The sequence below is a fragment of the Ammodytes marinus genome (assembly GCF_949987685.1).
Source record: "Ammodytes marinus genome assembly, chromosome: 23".
In the NCBI taxonomy this organism is placed as follows: domain Eukaryota; kingdom Metazoa; phylum Chordata; class Actinopteri; order Uranoscopiformes; family Ammodytidae; genus Ammodytes; species Ammodytes marinus.
The window spans coordinates 2,116,380-2,133,528 of NC_137227.1; the positions used below are offsets into that span (position 1 = coordinate 2,116,380).

General features: G+C 38.0%; 1 protein-coding gene across 1 annotated transcript in view; it reads right to left on the minus strand.

Annotated features, from left to right (window-relative positions):
* LOC307269424 (phospholipid-transporting ATPase ABCA1) overlaps nt 1-17,149 on the minus strand; it is a gene marked incomplete at both ends in the record, with an annotated part of 207,320 nt that overhangs the window by 85,128 nt on the left and 105,043 nt on the right. The window contains 2 exons of the mRNA XM_080052392.1: nt 9,859-10,048; nt 11,983-12,081. Coding sequence (XP_079908518.1) covers nt 9,859-10,048; nt 11,983-12,081 — 289 coding nt within the window. The remainder of the gene's footprint in view (nt 1-9,858; nt 10,049-11,982; nt 12,082-17,149) is intronic.

Below are 17,149 nucleotides of genomic sequence, written 5' to 3' on the forward strand. Positions count from 1 at the left end.
TTCTGAAAAATGGCAGAATAAGTATGCAAATGTGGCAATATGTGTACTTTGGATCTCCTTTAAAATCAAATATTTTTTTGCCAGAAGCCAGAGTATAAAATAATTTTTATCTATTTTTTCAACATAGTATTTACATGACAGATTTTGAATACATGCTTTTTTCATTTTATAAATAAATACAAATGCTACATACAGGTCTTAACAATGCACTTTCTGCATTTTTTTAAAGGACAACATTTATCATAAAACAACATATGAACAAATCCTTCTGAAATAACCTTCAGACTATAGTGCTAGGAATGATTATGGAAAAATGTAGTTGATGTAACTGTAAGTGCTTTAGAAGTTTGGAATATTTTATGTTCAAAGTATTGAAATACATTGTTTTAAGTAATGGAGATAATGAAGAAAAATAGACAAAGGGTTTTTTGCCTGCTGTGTCTGGCCTTTAGATGTACGATGAATTGTCCCCTGAGATGTTCAGGTTAATTGTGTTTTTACGTAAAACAATGACGTTTGTGTGAAGCTGTTACAGGAATGATGTAACTATCAAGCTGGTAGTTGAGGTGACAGGTTGTGTGTGTACGTGTGTCAATCATGTGTATTTCAGGAGCTGCTCTCTCTCAGTTCAATGCATTTTATGACATCATGTGATCATGTCCTATATAATCTCATCACAACAATCGCTTCAAAACAGAAGCCAAACGGTACCATTAGCTAACAGCTGGAGCACTGTGAATGGCTCTCGCTGGGTTACAAACATGCACATGCGACCATGCCCAAAAACAATGCTGTCCGGGGCCATTCTGTCCCAAGATCATGCGAGATTGAGTTGCGCACATCCTCTACCTCCGACCGCCACCATGACAGATTTTTTCAACCAAGTCTTCTTCCATTTTGTTTTCATCCACAGTAAAAGGGGGAAACCACTGTCACCTCCACCTTTTGCTTCACCTCACCAATTCAATGACCTTTAAGAGTTATTTTTTTTCTTCAAGTATGTCTTGCCTTGTGCTGTGAGGGCGGCGATGGACAGGTCATTTTGCACTAAAATGGATCAGAGGGTGTCGGGACAAATCAACAGAGTCCTGAGAAAGGATATGTCAGGGGAAGGGTTGGGGTCATAGGTGGATTTTTTCTTCTTTGCCAAAAGCTGTTGTTAAAGGGAAACAAATAAAAACATACCCTTGGATGTACACTTTACAACTTCATTACACGGAAAAGTTTTTTTGTTGTTTTTCTTTTTTTCAAATTATTATATTGTATTATGTGTTGTGTTATATTATGTTATCTTATCTTATGTTGTATTCATGGTAAATAATGTTTATAGTATATTATATTCATATTTATGGTATATTTATAATATTGTGTCATCTTATGTTAGATTGTATTATGTTATATTGTATCTTATTATATTATATTATGTTCTGTTATGTTATGCTATGTTGTGTAAGCGTAGAAAATTATATATTTTAGAGGTTAAAATATGAATATATATATTATATTTTTAGTGTATTATATTTATAGTATTATATTATATTATGTTATATTGTATTATGTCATATTGTATCTTGTTGTATTGTATTATATTATATTATGTATTTGCAGAGAGTTATATATTTGTAAACGTTTAAAAAAAAATATATATATATATATAGTATATATACAGTATATGTATTTTTCTTTTATATATATAATTAATAATGGTAAATGAAGGTGTTAATAATGAACTTACTATTATTGTAAAAAGGGTCGGCATAATAAGCCTCGGCTTCAGCCTAGACCTTTTCGGCCATTATTTTTTTATTTTTTTATTTTTTTTATTGATCGCATGTGATGTGCTTTGATGGACCGAAATAAATGTGTTTTACTACTTACTACTTACTTAAAACAAAAGTGATTTGGCAAGGTTTTAAATATAACTCAATTACATCGGTTATATTAACAATGAAAATGTATGTTTTTCATCTCTACAAAAACAAATGTAGTCCCCGGACTTAATCTTAACACACTACATTGTGCATTTTTTTCCCCTTAACAACATTATTGTGAAGTAGAAAGCTGACCAAAGTTAAAGTTAAAACATAGCTAGCAGAGGATTGGTTCTGTCAACTTAATTTTAGAAGAAAATACAATTTAAGTTAGCTTCACTTGATAAATGAAGTTGACTTACTTGCACAATGTATTTCTTGCCCTCTAAAAAGGTATGTAGTTCATACGAAGACTAGTCTTGCTGAGTCTACAATTAATATGATGCAAAAGCTTGCCTTAATTGTATTACAGTAGATCAAGCAGGGTATTTGTATGGTTATGGTTTCACTGACCATTTGGCATGCATAAGTGATAACAAAAGATAGCAATATGTCGGTCCTGCTAATTTTCTCCGAACACTTTTTCATGAATGGCCCCACGGGAATCCATAAAACATCTTTGGGATTATGCTACACTATACAATGATCATTTTTGATTCAAATACTTTTTCTGTTACAGTTTGTTTCTTCTCAAACCATGTTAATCAACTAGTATAATAGATAATGTTGGATTTCCCAAGCAGCACTTTTGTCCTTTTTTTTCTTGCTCCAAACAAATGGTAAAGCCAATGCTAACTTCAATAGCCTGATAGATGTGGCCAGGGAGAGTCATTTGCAAGCGAGATGTAGTTAGGCCCATTCTCCAAATGAGAAAGACATCCATCGTAATTGGGTGTGAACGTGGCGGCTTTATCAATTCCTCTGCACGCGTGGCGGCCTATCCATCTATGAAGGTTAAATATCACCGGTGAACAAGAGTCAATACCTCCAGAATTGATAATGGGCTTATACTGTTGCCTGCCATTTCCATGGAAACAATGATCCCCAAACCCCCCCGTAGCGATGAGTCCATGTTTCTTCGCTCTCTCTTCTTGTCTGCAGTTTTTCTCAAGGACATATATTATATTCGAAGGATGAGCAGGATAACAAGTTGAAAAAGAAAGAGTGGGGAAGCTGGTACACCTTGTGATGATTTATTCAACGCGGGGAAAAGCTTTCAGGTCAAAGGGAATACATCCTCACAATGTGCTGGGCTACTGTGGGTGGTCTCTGCATTCATTGATGGCCCCCTGGCACATTGGACTGCAGGCTACAGGTCGGGCAATGCAACAATGATGATATATGGATATCTTCCCTTCACACATAGTTTATATGTGTGTTGAGCAACATGTTATATTCATTCAATATTTATCCTACCAGCACCACAAGCAATGGCTTCCCTCTATATTGGTCTTCAGACTCCATACTGTGTGTTGAGCATGATGGCAACACTATATTACACCATATATGCTTTCATCTCACGAGCATACAGTATAAACTACATTTCAAACTGTAAGGCAAAGATGGTTGGAGTTGTGTGGAGGCAGGGCTGTGCACATTCTGTCCAAAAAATAAGAAAATAAGAGAAAAAGAAAACAGTTTTTAAAGGGACTACGAGAACTTTAAACAATTTTTGAATCAGTCAGATTGTTCCTCTGATGATCATAATTTACATGTAACAGCAAACGAGACCATCAGTGCAAATAATTATATCATTTTTCTTAATGCCTTTGTCATGGGTATACGCTCACCCAGGAACTACAGCTGGCGTAGGAAAAACACTACCGCTTTTATCCAAAGGGGGTGCAAAAATTAACAGAAACTTAATGTTCCACGGAGCACTTTCAGGAAAACCATCACAGCTATGCATAACATAACTGCCTCAGAAAATAATTGCATATGTGTAAGTTGCATTTCACCTCAAAGTCCAACAGTCTACCTCAGTGTTCTTAATCTTTCAAGACATTTCACACAATGAAATCCCTAACCCAAAAGACTAAATATTGCTGAAACAAAAACAGAACCTTTGCCAAATTAATTAAGTTATGTATGCAAAATTAATGTGAGTATTAAGAAAATGTGACTGGTACCAGCACATGTACTGCATATCAATTCCCTCCTCCCCTCAATGTGTCTTCTGCTATTAGCCTTGCTCCTTGTAGCAGCTTTGGATCCTGAATTTAAAGTTCAGTTACTCACAGTGGGAGATGGCAATAGTCTTGCTGCATGATAAAAACTGAAAGTCCTCAAGGTTGCTTCCATGCAAAAAAAGAGTCAATTTGATATCCCTGTTCCAGGAGATGGATTATAACTAAATAAGATGTTGTAAATAAGGGGAAATGATGCAACAGAATGTAACAAGACGGCAAGGAAAATGCCTTTTGCAAATGCTTTTTTTACTAGTGCTAAAGTGTACTAAAAGGACCAGCCACGTACAGCAGGACACCATGAATTATAGAGCATGGAACGTTGCAAAGTAGTAGCAATTCATAAAATAACAGCAGAGAAAAAAAATAGTTGGGCCGAGATTAGTGATGTTGTTTTAGAAGGAAAGAGCTTAATAACTAGAGATTGGAGATAAATACATTGATGCCCTAGTGGGGAACCATGAAGATGTAAAGATACAAGTAGCGCCTGGACAAACCGGGGACTCTTTGACAGTGCTGTCATAAGCTATAGGTCCGAATGTCAGCGTAAAGGGAAAAGGTTACATAAAGGGCACACATCTTGTCTGACTGTCTCAACAATCATGCCCATAACACAATACCTGGACCGTTGCGCCTTTCATGTGGCCCTGGACAGTGCTTGTCAGAGCGCACAGCAGGACTCAAGCATGTTCAACCAGGCATTACAGATCTGTGGAGGGCTATGGAATGGCAGCACATTACATAGCATGAGATATTGTATATAGGGGATTGGAGAGGAAAATAGCAGTGGAAGAGGAGCCCCACATTTTCTTAACTGTGTCATTTCATGTCCGGATTGTTGGAAGTCAGTTGACTTTCATACATTTTTTCATGGCTGTCTCATTTGTCCTCCCAAGATGACATCTCCCAAGATCGTAAAATGTTGACAGGGGGAAATGCCATGGCAAATATGAAAAAAAAAGAAAAACATAAATATAAATGTCAACATGGCTAGAATATCCCTGTTCAACACTCACCTCACTTCCCTTAAGAATTGAGATTGATATAACTTTTGCTATTTGCATGAATGCTTTGCAAATTAAACCTACAATTGTTTAAACTTATATTACTGTATATAGGGGAGAGTGGCCTAAGTTGTGCAACTTTTCACTCAAAGTGACTTTAAAGTAAGGCCTTGACAGTAAAGTCTCCAACTCAAATATGTACATATATGTCAGGGTGTTGTGCATCCCTGGCAATAAAAACTTTGGATCTGGAATAAACTGTTGAAGAAATATAGCTTTCGGAAAAAAAGTTGTCTTGATGCACAACTTGCCCCCGGTGTGGTGTAAGTTGTGCGGTTGGAGAGAATACCATGGGGTGAATTGTGCCATTGATATATATCTCATAAACTGTAATGTAAGACAAATCCATTAGACAATCACTTATTTAAGGTGTATTTAAAGTAAATAAAGTAAATAGTTGACAAAGATTGAAGGACAATTTTCTTAAACAAGGCCTAGCGGATCTAATGGTTTTACCTGCAAAGCTCACAATGACAAAGTCACCATCATCATCTTTCTGGCCATCTGAACTCTCATCAGTGGTGTCGTTAAGTGGAATTGAGATGTCACTCTCTTCTGAGCTACTGTAGACAATCACTTTCTTTTGGTGACCAGCGTATACAGCCATGCCACTGGCACAACTCTCAGAAATGTACTTTGCACTAGTTGCTCCGTGCTTGTGGAACCAACTGCCACCTGACACATGTGATTCCCCTACATTTCTGCCTTTAAATCAAGGCTCAAAACCCATATGTACACCCTGGTGTTTCCTCCCCATTAACTATCTTACCTCTGCACTACTATCTGTGTTTATGTGGATGTATGGGCTTTACGTCTTTTATTTTGGTTATTGTTATTTTACCTTCATTGTTTACCTACTGAATGCACTATGTACAGCACTTTGGACAGTGCAAACTGTCATAAATGTGCTTTTATAAATACATTTTACTTACTTACTTACTTATAACTCACCCAGGCCCTCTGGCACAAATCACCCCAATCCCAGAAATTTGGATAATAAGCATGATGCAGCAATTTAGGGCTGACATCATGCTAACTGTATAGACTCAAAATGTAGCATACCAAAGCACTAAAATATGTGTCAAATGTTTTCAAACTTGTCTATAATTGTTCAAACACAATAATCAAAAAACCTTGATCATGGAAATGTTACTTTGAAAGGCAAAACACAGTTTTTTGAGCTTAAATGTGCTTATATCTTATTCCTTGTGTCTCCCTTCTTTACAGGATGAGTCAAATGGATGGCTCTTCTTAAATATGTGGTCACATTTCCAATTTCTTCCACGGTTTTCTAGAAACAAGGGGTGGCACAACTTCCAAAATGCACAACTTAGGCCACTCTCCCCTACAATAAGAACTGACACTTTTCGAAAAACGTGTAAGACGTTTTCAGCATTGAGGCATAGCTTTATTTATTCATTAATTAATTTATTTATTTTATTTATTTGTTTATTTAGCAGGGACAATGCAAAGTTCATTAGCACTACAAGAGTTAGCTATAAGCAAATGTTCATCTGTAGTCCCTGGTCAGGAAACAGAGGACTTTATAACTGTCCATTGAGTAATTAGATTCCCTCCACAAAGTTTATTTGTTTTCACCGAATTGCAGATCAAAAATAAATAATTGTATTACTTTAGAAGTATATTCCCTGCTGTGTCTGATTTGGGATGACTCAGTTGAATTAACGTAATATAGGTACAGCCCCGGAAAAAATTAAGAGACCAGTCTGGATTTTTCTAAAATCTTTATTTCTACATTACTTATTGAAAATGCTCTAAACAACATTATTCTTATTGTGAATTTGGTAGAAATGTTGTCAGTAGTCTATATTATAAAATCCAAATGTTCATTTTACTCAAACATATGCCTCTAACGAGTAAAACGAGCGACACTGAACATCTGGAGTGGTCTCTTATTTGTTTCCGGAGCTGTATAGTATATCAAAAAAATATTCATTTTTATTCAAGTAGTGTCTGCAAAGTCAAAACTATTTAAAACATGTAAATACTTTAACAACTTTCAAGCCAACGCAATCGCTTGTTTTCTCCTGCTCTTCAGGATAAGTGTGTCATGGTGTTTGTACATGTCTATGTTCAAGTGGCAATGGAAAATAATGCAAATGATTTACTGTATCAAAGTAGCTCAAGCCAGAGAAGACCAGACAGTGACAGGAAAGAAAGGCTGCAATTTAGAGCATAGCTGCCATGCAGTCAATGCAGGCGTGCAATAAAGGGTGTAAATTATATAATAATAATTGAGTTTTTTTATCACTTCATTACAATGTTAGTTGTGTAGCTAATATAATATGCCGTGGAATTATGTGTAAGTGCAGTATGAGAGAAAGAGGTGTTAATAAGGATTACTGCTCTTGATGTGCAAGTGTGAGATTAATGTCCAATTCTATGAATACACTAAGTGCTGATGATGACTTAAGCTGTACTACAAAGCGTTATTTGACAAAATGCATTCATATTTGTCAGAGAATAAAAAGGTCACTGCTGGGATTGTTGAATTTGGAGTGAATATGTTTGAAGTGGAACATGTTTGGAACAGTTTTTACTCAGGATTCCTTGTAACATTGTAACTATTTATAACTACTAACAGACAGCAGACACTCCCCTACTTGCTCCTATGCTCTCTCTGTCTGGGTTAAACCCATATATAGTATATAAAATGGATGTAGCATCCGGGCTGACCTCAGTTATTCCAACTGCATCCAATCGTCCTGGCCTATGCACGTCACCATCTTGTCAGATTTTTACTCCGCCTCATTTCCTCTTACCGAAAAAGGGCATTGATTTGACGTCGGGGGGAGGGAGATACGCCCATCTAGCTGACGTATACCTCCGAGGCGAAGTGAGGTCCAGCGGGCGGCTAGCTGTCACCCAAGAGGCCGCGTCCCTAATTATTTGTAAATTTAGTTTAAAAACTAGCGTAATCCAAAAAAAATACGGAAATGTCATGGAGATATAACCTAAACATACAGACTAGAATGTTGTTTTGGACCAGGCCATGAATAGGTTTAATAATGCTGTGAAAATGGCCTATTTAACAAGGGAGTCAATGAGAAATTGCTCTGTCTCGGTACCACCTCCCTGTGGCCACTCTGTGAACTAAACTTCCGCATTAGATGCTGGTAGAACTTGCTCTGGATGGGGCTTGGTTAAACCACAATTTCCACATACTCAACCATCATACTACTCCAAAAAGAAGAACATACTGGCATATTTAGGTGGGGTTAGGCATTTATGATACAAATTCAAATATTTTAAAATGCAGGTTCATGCCAAAAAGCCTAAGTGGACAGACAAAGCAAAGTCTACTAAAATGACATCTGAATGGATGCGGCAGCTTATCCTTCAATACAAGCTTTAGATTTCTCATTTTCATTGGGAGACAGCAGCAGTGCCAAGCAGTTATTTCCCAATGAGCCTTGTCTCTTTATGGTGATTGGTTTGGGTCAGCATGTGGTAGACCCCTCCAATTCAGCCATCCATACCGTGCCGGATCAAAACCTTTTTTCAAATCATGCCGTGCAAAAACATTTACACTGGCTGCATTTGGCCAAGTGTGTTGTTAAAGCCATGGCCTATAAAGGATTGCTATTGACTTCTGTTGGATTGTGAGACACACGCAGAAAACTCCCAGGACTTGTCGAGCGAGGCAGAAATCGTAAGGTCCTTTGTAAAATTCCATCCTGGCAGTGCATGCAATAACATTTCCTAAAAAGGTGCTCCAGGGGGTTATAGGTTGGCATATAAAAAGTAAGACGACACCCCTTAGGAGATATTTTAACTGAATTTTCCAGCAGGTATGAGGAACTGGGCTGAATCATTTGCAGTGGCCGATTCAGTGTATTTTCAGTTAAATCAATTTTGGAGCCTACTTTTATGCCTGCACGCTATGTTCACAAAAAAAGGGTGGGAGGCAGTACAACAGGCTACATTTACATTCTGCAATGCAATGCATATTACTTGTTAGTAGAGTACCTCCATTCAAATCAAAATGATGCTGACCGGGTCGTTCAAGGCTATGAGCCAAAAAGCTTCCATGACAAGCATTTATTATTTTTTGCTCACTGATTTATTTTGTGTTTTTCCACATTTTGACCATTCCACGCTCCTGTGACACACACACACATGCAGGATCCAAGACTCACAACACAGACACACGTACCACAGGGGATTTAGGTGGGTTTTACTTGCTTACTGTAATGCAAAATGTCACCTAAAGGCACCCACACAGTACACAACTTTCACCACCATTTCTTCCATCTAGGGTCTTGGGTCGCTGTGCTTTGCCCACTTGACTTGACTGATCGTCCACAATGGGTCACACATTACAAGATATTTGACAGGGCCTGTCTGGCAAGTCAAGTCTGTCTATGGTCTCCAAACTATTTTTTGTCACCAAAACACACGACAGGTGACACAGGGAAGCAAGGCTATCATCCAAAGAAATAGAAAAAGATTTGTAAATTAAGGCAGCAAAAAATATCTATTCTGCAGAAAGAGTTTAAGGTTAACACATATGGAAAATGTTTGTACTCTGAATATGTTACAAAAACTGAACAGTTTTTTGTGTTGTATTATTATAGAAACTATTATAGTGTATTAAGTGTCCCCATATCCCGTATCCTGCGCTCTCGTTGGCTGCTCTCTATTTGCCTATGGCTTTTGACAGCGATGTTTAAATCCTGTTGGCAAGTGGAACAATCTTGTAGTGTGAACTAGGTTTAATGCTGACCACATCAACTATCACACCAAAGGGCGCGAGCTCCAGTGCAATGGACCAACCTGTGGTGGAGGGAGGCCCCCTGCTCCGGGCGGGCAGTCTGGTAACATGGTGGTCCTCTGAGGCGTGCTGCACCTACAGGAGGGGGAGGGGTTGGACATGCTCCAGTTGCCGTAGAGGAAGATGTCAGTGACGGACTGATCCACGGACGGAGTGAACCAATCAGAGCCCATAGAAGAACATGGTAACTTCCTAAGGGAAAAACAATGAGGATACATCTTTATTTAAAAGGTGCACTATGTAACAGAGAGGTGAACATTTTCGAAGGTGTATTCTCATACCGGAAAAGTTACTTTTTCACTGTTGTTGCAGGACCCCACCGTTTTGTTTGCAAATATATTTTAGTCTTACATTTGGTTCCCGGTGCCTCAAAATAATTTTGTTTTTGATTTGTGATGCTAGAATGAATCAATACTAATAATTACATGTGGAGAAAATACATTTAAAGGCTCTGCAAATGTAAAAACAATAAAAGTAAAATTCCCCTCTAAAACTGCATAGTGCACCTTTAATAATAATCAACATGTTCAATGTACATCTGCTGAAAAACATATTCAAAATGTGCTCTCTTAAAATATCTGGTGATAAATCAGCAAACCTTTAATAATAATAACAATAATAATGTATTTAATTTATATAGCGCTTTATTTCCTAGGAACTCAAAGCACTTAACAGGGTTCCAGGTTCCATTCATTCACACACAGTCATACTGGTGGTGGTAAGCTACGATAGTAGCCACAGCTGCCCTGGGGCAGACTGACAGAAGCGTGCCTGCCATTCCGCGCCAACGGCCCCTCCAACCACAACCTCAAACATACAGCAGTCATACACATTCACACGAGGCAAGGTGGGTGAAGTGTCTTGCCCAAGGACACAACAACCATGACACAGGTGGCAGGGCGGGAATCAAACCAACAACCCTTGGATCATAGGCCAACCCGCTCTACCACCTGAGCCACGGTCGCCCCAAACTTTAGATTGTGTGAGCTATGGGGAAAGCAGAATGTGAAGAATGAGAGTGTATCAGGTTGTTATCACAGGTGTTCTGTTAAGTGGATACTGCGTGTCAACCGGAAGGCTTTCTTTTTACTCACTAAAGACTTGTGGATAATACCTTTGACTTAAAAGATCTCCAGTTTGTGTTTGAAGAACTTAGCACAGTAAGCCGCTCACGGCCTGTGTGCTGCACAAGCTCCAAGTTCGCTCATATTTCCATTTCAGATTTAAAGGTGGAGTACGCATGCTTGTTGTCAAAATCACTTGTCAAACTCAGGTTGCGTTCCGAATCGCATACTTTCTACTACTGTATATAGTATGTAGAAAAAAGATTTAGGATGTCCCGATTCTTGTGGCCAGATTTAGGATGGTTAGAAGTACCCGGATGTCCTACTTCAAGCGGCCAAGATTGTTAGTGTTGAAAAGTGCATCCTATTTGGGCGATTCTGACCCACAATCCAGTGCGCACGTGAAGTGACGTAACATTGACGAAGCCTCCATATGAAAACAAACAGGGATGCGACAGATATAAAAGCAAGAGGCAAGATCAAGGTGCAATGTTATGATGAAATAAGAGAGAAAAGTATGTCCCAATAGTATGCCTACTGCATCCTAACTAGATTATTTTTATCGTCGGATGTAGTATGTAGAATAGAAAAAAAAAAGAGTATGCGATTCGGAATGCAACCTCAGTGAATATTTCCTCACGACCACTTCCTGTCCGTACTGAGTTTGCCTTTAAAAAAATAATCTGGTGTTAATACACAGCCTAGGTTCTGTAAACTGGTATGTAAACTGGTTGGTTTGTAAAACAATAATAATAATTAGGAGATTTTCACTGATTTTGACAAAAGGTGATTTTGACAAGAATCGCTGACTCTACCTTTATCTTTAAAGAGGTATCTGTTATTCAACCTATTCTAAAGAGACCTTCAGACCCCATTCTCTAGCAGGACTTCTTGAAGGAGAGACAGGCACATGCTCGGTCAGGAATGGTTCTAGATTCGCATATGGGCTTACACAGGTTTGTGACAACTAGCCACACATTCACAGCTTGAAGAGCTTAGCTCTTTATAAGTAGAATTTTGCATAAACCAATGTGCACACTAATGACTCAGAAAACAGCTTACGGTATTGGGTTTCCGATCATGCAGCGAGTCCCGAAGCCGGGGTCGTTCACCAAGGTTTCCACCACCCGAGACACTTCCATGTTATCTGGCGCATCATTGCTGTAAATAGTGGGAATACAATCAATACAAATACAGATTCAATCAGTTGACTGTGCAATAATACTTTCAAGTTCCTTAATCACAGGAAACTAAAATCAAAAAGTAACTGTTTTACTCAATCAGCCAATTAAACTGTTACAGAATAAAAACAAAAGGCAAACGCTTGGAAATGACCAAGCGTGTTCTCTTTTGGTGGATCCCAGTTAAAAAATGTCCTTCCTGGAAAACATAATAGAAAATCATCTTGAACCTGATAGCATCTGATAATGCTTGATAATAACAGCCAGACATCCTTAAAGGTGAAGTAAGCGATTTATTTATGTTAATATAAGTCACTGACAGGAAGTTAGCCAAACTGACCATTCCGCTTACTGAACCTTTAAGGTTATGTGCTTTTGTTGAGATCACAGATCCATCTATCAAAGACATGAGCCAGCCAACAGCCAATTAGAGCTGAGTCTGCAGTGAGACCAAGCAAAAATAAGAAGAAATTCAACCTCTATTGTTGTCTTGACATGGTGTCACATTGAACAGCGAATATGTTCTGATATCAAAGGCCGTGAAATGACTCCGGTCCAGTCTGTGATACTTTGTGAGCCAGAAGAATCATTTTGCGACGGGTAATTCTTTCACTCCCCCCGTTCCGCTAAATCGACCAGCATGGGTGACAAAAAAACTCTGAAATATATGTCATTACATTTGGGATACAATGAGCTGTCACAACTGGTTACCATTTTTACAAGTCCTCAACTGTGTCCTCCATCGCAATTGGCAATGATCTTACACGTTTTATGATCCGTCCCACGCCACAAATGATTAAGATTTTTAACAAGTTGGCTTATTGGTCTCTCTCACATCGCCATGGCATGGGGAGTTTAGATGATCGTTAATCTTAAATGTATCTTGACATCCGAGGAGGGTCTGGGATGAAATGAGATACTCACACACACAGGGGGGAATCGGATGTGGCACGTTTCAAGTAAATACTCAACAGCATGCTTGGAGGCCACTCTTAATTAACGACGAGTGTGAGAGAAATCACTGAGTTTACCATCTCTTTTTTCTGTGGCTCAAGGGCAAAGAAAAATCCCCATAACGACATTGACTATACAGTGATGTGCATTTGTCTTCATAAGTGGAGTCCATGATGTGTAACCCTTTTGCAAGCACGTATTGATACGAGACAATTCTGTGTACAGTATAGGCTCTCTCCACAGCCTTTCATTATTATCATTTGCGCGTGAGTGTCTTGTACACATCTAAGCCCTTTGTCTCAGTTAAACAATCTTCTCATTCCAATTTCATTCTCATTACTAAGCACACATCTTCTTGCCCTTTAGCTTAAGGGTACCGGGGAGTTAAAACACAGCGTTTCATATAGACCGCCAGTGATGGCTTTCTGCCAGCAGTGGCCAACAGCTCAGCCAACCATTTGGATGAATACAGTGTTCATCGTCTCATTTAAGGAGGTGTCTCCATGAAGGTCAGGCGGTCATTATACTTGACCACCGGCGAGCGCCAAAATGGAAGTGGTCCGATTGTAAAAATGGATAATGTGCAGCCATCTGTTTTGCAATTAACAATGGCTGGGTTGCCACGTTATTCAAAGGTAATAAAAACTATTGGATGGTTCCAAAAAGGAAGACTTGTGCACACACACATAGGCAGTGGAACTAATGAATAGTTTCATCTGGTCCAAATGAAAGATCATAGGAGTAAGCACTGAGACAATATTGGAAGAAAGTCAAATGAAGGCTACATTATATTGCAGCAGGACAAAAGCCATTTGGAGAATATAAAAACCGATGAGCGTGATCAATAATAAGAGTGTAATTATCGTTTTTGATATTCGGAAAAAATCCATTCTTATTTCCTAGGTTAGCACTTGTAAAGGTTAACTAACATTGTCACAGTTAAATGTTATACACTATAGTGCACAAGGTCTTAACCCCTTGTAAATTAGATCAATCTTTATCTTCAGTCATTCTAAGCTAAAACGGATCATTGGCTTTTACGACGTCTATAGAACTGCAATGCTCCTCCGAATGAACTTTTAGGAAGAAAAAGGCTACACTAATTTAAATCACACAGGTAGATGGTTTTAAAGTCACAGTCAGAAGAAAAAACACTAATATTTTATACAAGGCCAGAGGGGAATGTCAGAGTAAATTAAGAACGATACAGTTTTTAAAGTGTAAAATAGAAGAAATCTTTCCTAGTAATTACCCTGAAAAGTAGTGCCACTTTGGCTAAGGCTATCTGACAAAAGCCGTTAAGGGAGTATGAAATAGCAGAGAAGAAACTTGAGCCAGGTAATGTATTTGGGTTAGGGGTTATTGGCAGTTGCACTAGTAGGTGGTTGTTTCTACACACTAATGACGACTCCATGTACAGATGCATCTAAATAAATTAGTATATAATGAAATCGTTCTTTTTTTTCCTTTATAATTTTATTGAAAAAGTGAAACTTCCATTAACATATGTATTAGACAATATGAAATACACCGCTATCAAAGCAACATTGGCTTCCATAACACCTCAGCAGTGCCACAAGTTGATCACAACCATGCCACGCTACATTAATGCACTAATTTGTGAAAAAGGAGCCCCGATCAAGTATTGAGTCGCATACATCAACATACTTTTCAGGACGTCCAGAGGCCTATTGCATAAAACTAAGATAAGGGATTAACCTAGGATATTTCGGTTATCCTGGCTTGCGTTAGCCATGATCCGGTTGCATAAAAGCGGAGGGACATAAGTTACCATGGAGATTTATCCTTTACGTTTAGCCTGGTCGGGACCAGGCTAAACGTAAAGGATAAACTTATTCTGTTGCCTGATTGGCTCAGTCAGCTGTCACTCCGATCTGAAATCAAGGTGTTTAACAGTTATTCCATGATCTTCTGTGTATTGCTTTATTTTCATTAGCCTGTTTTAAGGTACCACATAAAAGACTGCATTGTCATTTAGTTAAAAAGTTCTTCTTTTTTATTTATTTAACCTGAACCATTTATAATTAACTTAATTATAATTAGATTAAGATGCAATGATATAAATTATAATAATTGATGTTCAATATTGCAGGCTATATTTATACAATTGATTATCGATGGCAGATGACGTTGCAAGTGTGGGTCAAATAAATTCACTTTGTACTTATCACTATATCGAGGTGCATCTAAAACAAAATTCAATATCAATGAAAAATTCCTTTTTTCTGTAATTGAATTCAAAAAGTGAAACTTAAATATATTCTAGAAATTCATTACACATGGAGTGAAATTAATCTAGAATAAACATACTTTTCAGAAGGTCGAAATTTCTGTATTATAAATCCTTTTTCTGATTGGTTGTAGGGGAGAACGGGGTAATTTGTCACACGGGTTGGTTGTCACAATCGTTATATCTCGGAACCAGAAGGCGCTGTCTTTTTCATGTCAAATTGAAAATATTTAGCTCCTCAGTATTTTTCTTCTAGGCTTTTACACAATGGGATTATAACAAAACACTTGTTACCCATACAAAGTGTGAAGGGTAAACTATAGTTTAGATTGTGGTTAGCAAGCTAATTAGTTGTCAGATGGTTGTTGGCCTTGATGCTAGCAAGAAATTCAAGTTGGGGTTGGTCGTCACATTTTTTGGGGGGTTGGTTGTCACATGTTATCTCAAGGCTGCAGCCAGAAAAGGAACCCAATAACGAAATAAATTGTCAAGCTGTATCCTCACTGACACCCCAGAGAAGGAAAGAATAGAGAAGGAAAAGGCAGCTAGCATGCAAAAGAAAAAAGGGCAACAACATCAAAACAACCCAGTGCATCCCAAACTAGACCAGCTGCCAAGGCTACAGTAAGTTATGTAGGCCTATTTGTTTCATTTCATTTCATTTCATTTATTAAGGCTCACGGCCATAGCACATGGCATGGAGCACACAGTTCAAATTAAATCATTACAAAACAAAACAATGGTGTACGGCAAGAAAACAAAAAACAAAAACATTACTTAAACAATGGCAATACAAGTCTCAGAAAGGCGCCTGTTTTAACAATAACCCCTGTTTGTTTTTAACTCAAAAGCAAAATCAATGTTATCTTAGATGGAAAATAAACATAATATTTTGGCAGGTATTTTTCTCGAAAGTACACTACATTTACATTTTTACACTCAAAAAGAACATGATATCCATCACCAACACAATTGGAATCACAGAGGTTGCAAGATCTTTCACTTCTTTCCAGCCCTTTGTACCTTCCAGTGACTTTGGGTATTCTGGTGTTATTTGTTCTAAAATTGCATATGGCCTGCCTGGACTTTTGGTTTTCATATAGCAAATATTTTTCTAATTTAAACTCTTGTTTAAATTTAATGTATGTGTCACAGGAAGTCATGCTTGTAAGCTCGCTCTGCCATTTCTGAATGAATTGATCTTGCAACCTCTGCTCAACAGTTCTTTTCAGCCAGTTAATGTTGTTGTACTTCTGATTTATCCAAATGTATGACAACCCGCAGTCATCCAGTATCTTTTTCACCTGTGCTACCCAGGGTGAAGCATACACACCGCTGCTATGCAGGCTGTGTAGCTGATTGTACATGATTTTACTAAGTTTACTTTCTTTACTTTCTAACAGTCTCCCCCAATATCCAATTATTCTTTTTTTAACTGTAACACATAGTGGGTACCGCCCAAGTTCTCCATATACCATATTACTGCAGGTTGTCATTTTAACTTTTAAGATGTACTTTAGAAATTTGAGATGTAGTTTTTCTAACAGATGTAGTTTTTCAAACCCCCACACTTCACATGCATACAACATAACTTGAGTAACCAACTTGTCAAAAAGGTCCAGAGTGACATCTACAGCAAGCTGAAGCTTTCTGCATTTATTGAGTAAAGCGAACATTGCGCGCAATGCTTGCTTACGCAGTTCCTCAACAGCAGTTTTAAATGAGCCATTGTAACTCATGATGACACCAATATATCTAAAGCAATGTACCGTCTCTAGACTTTGACCGTTGCAGACAAACTGTAGTTTACTAGTATCTGCTCTTCTAAAACCAAAAACTGTAA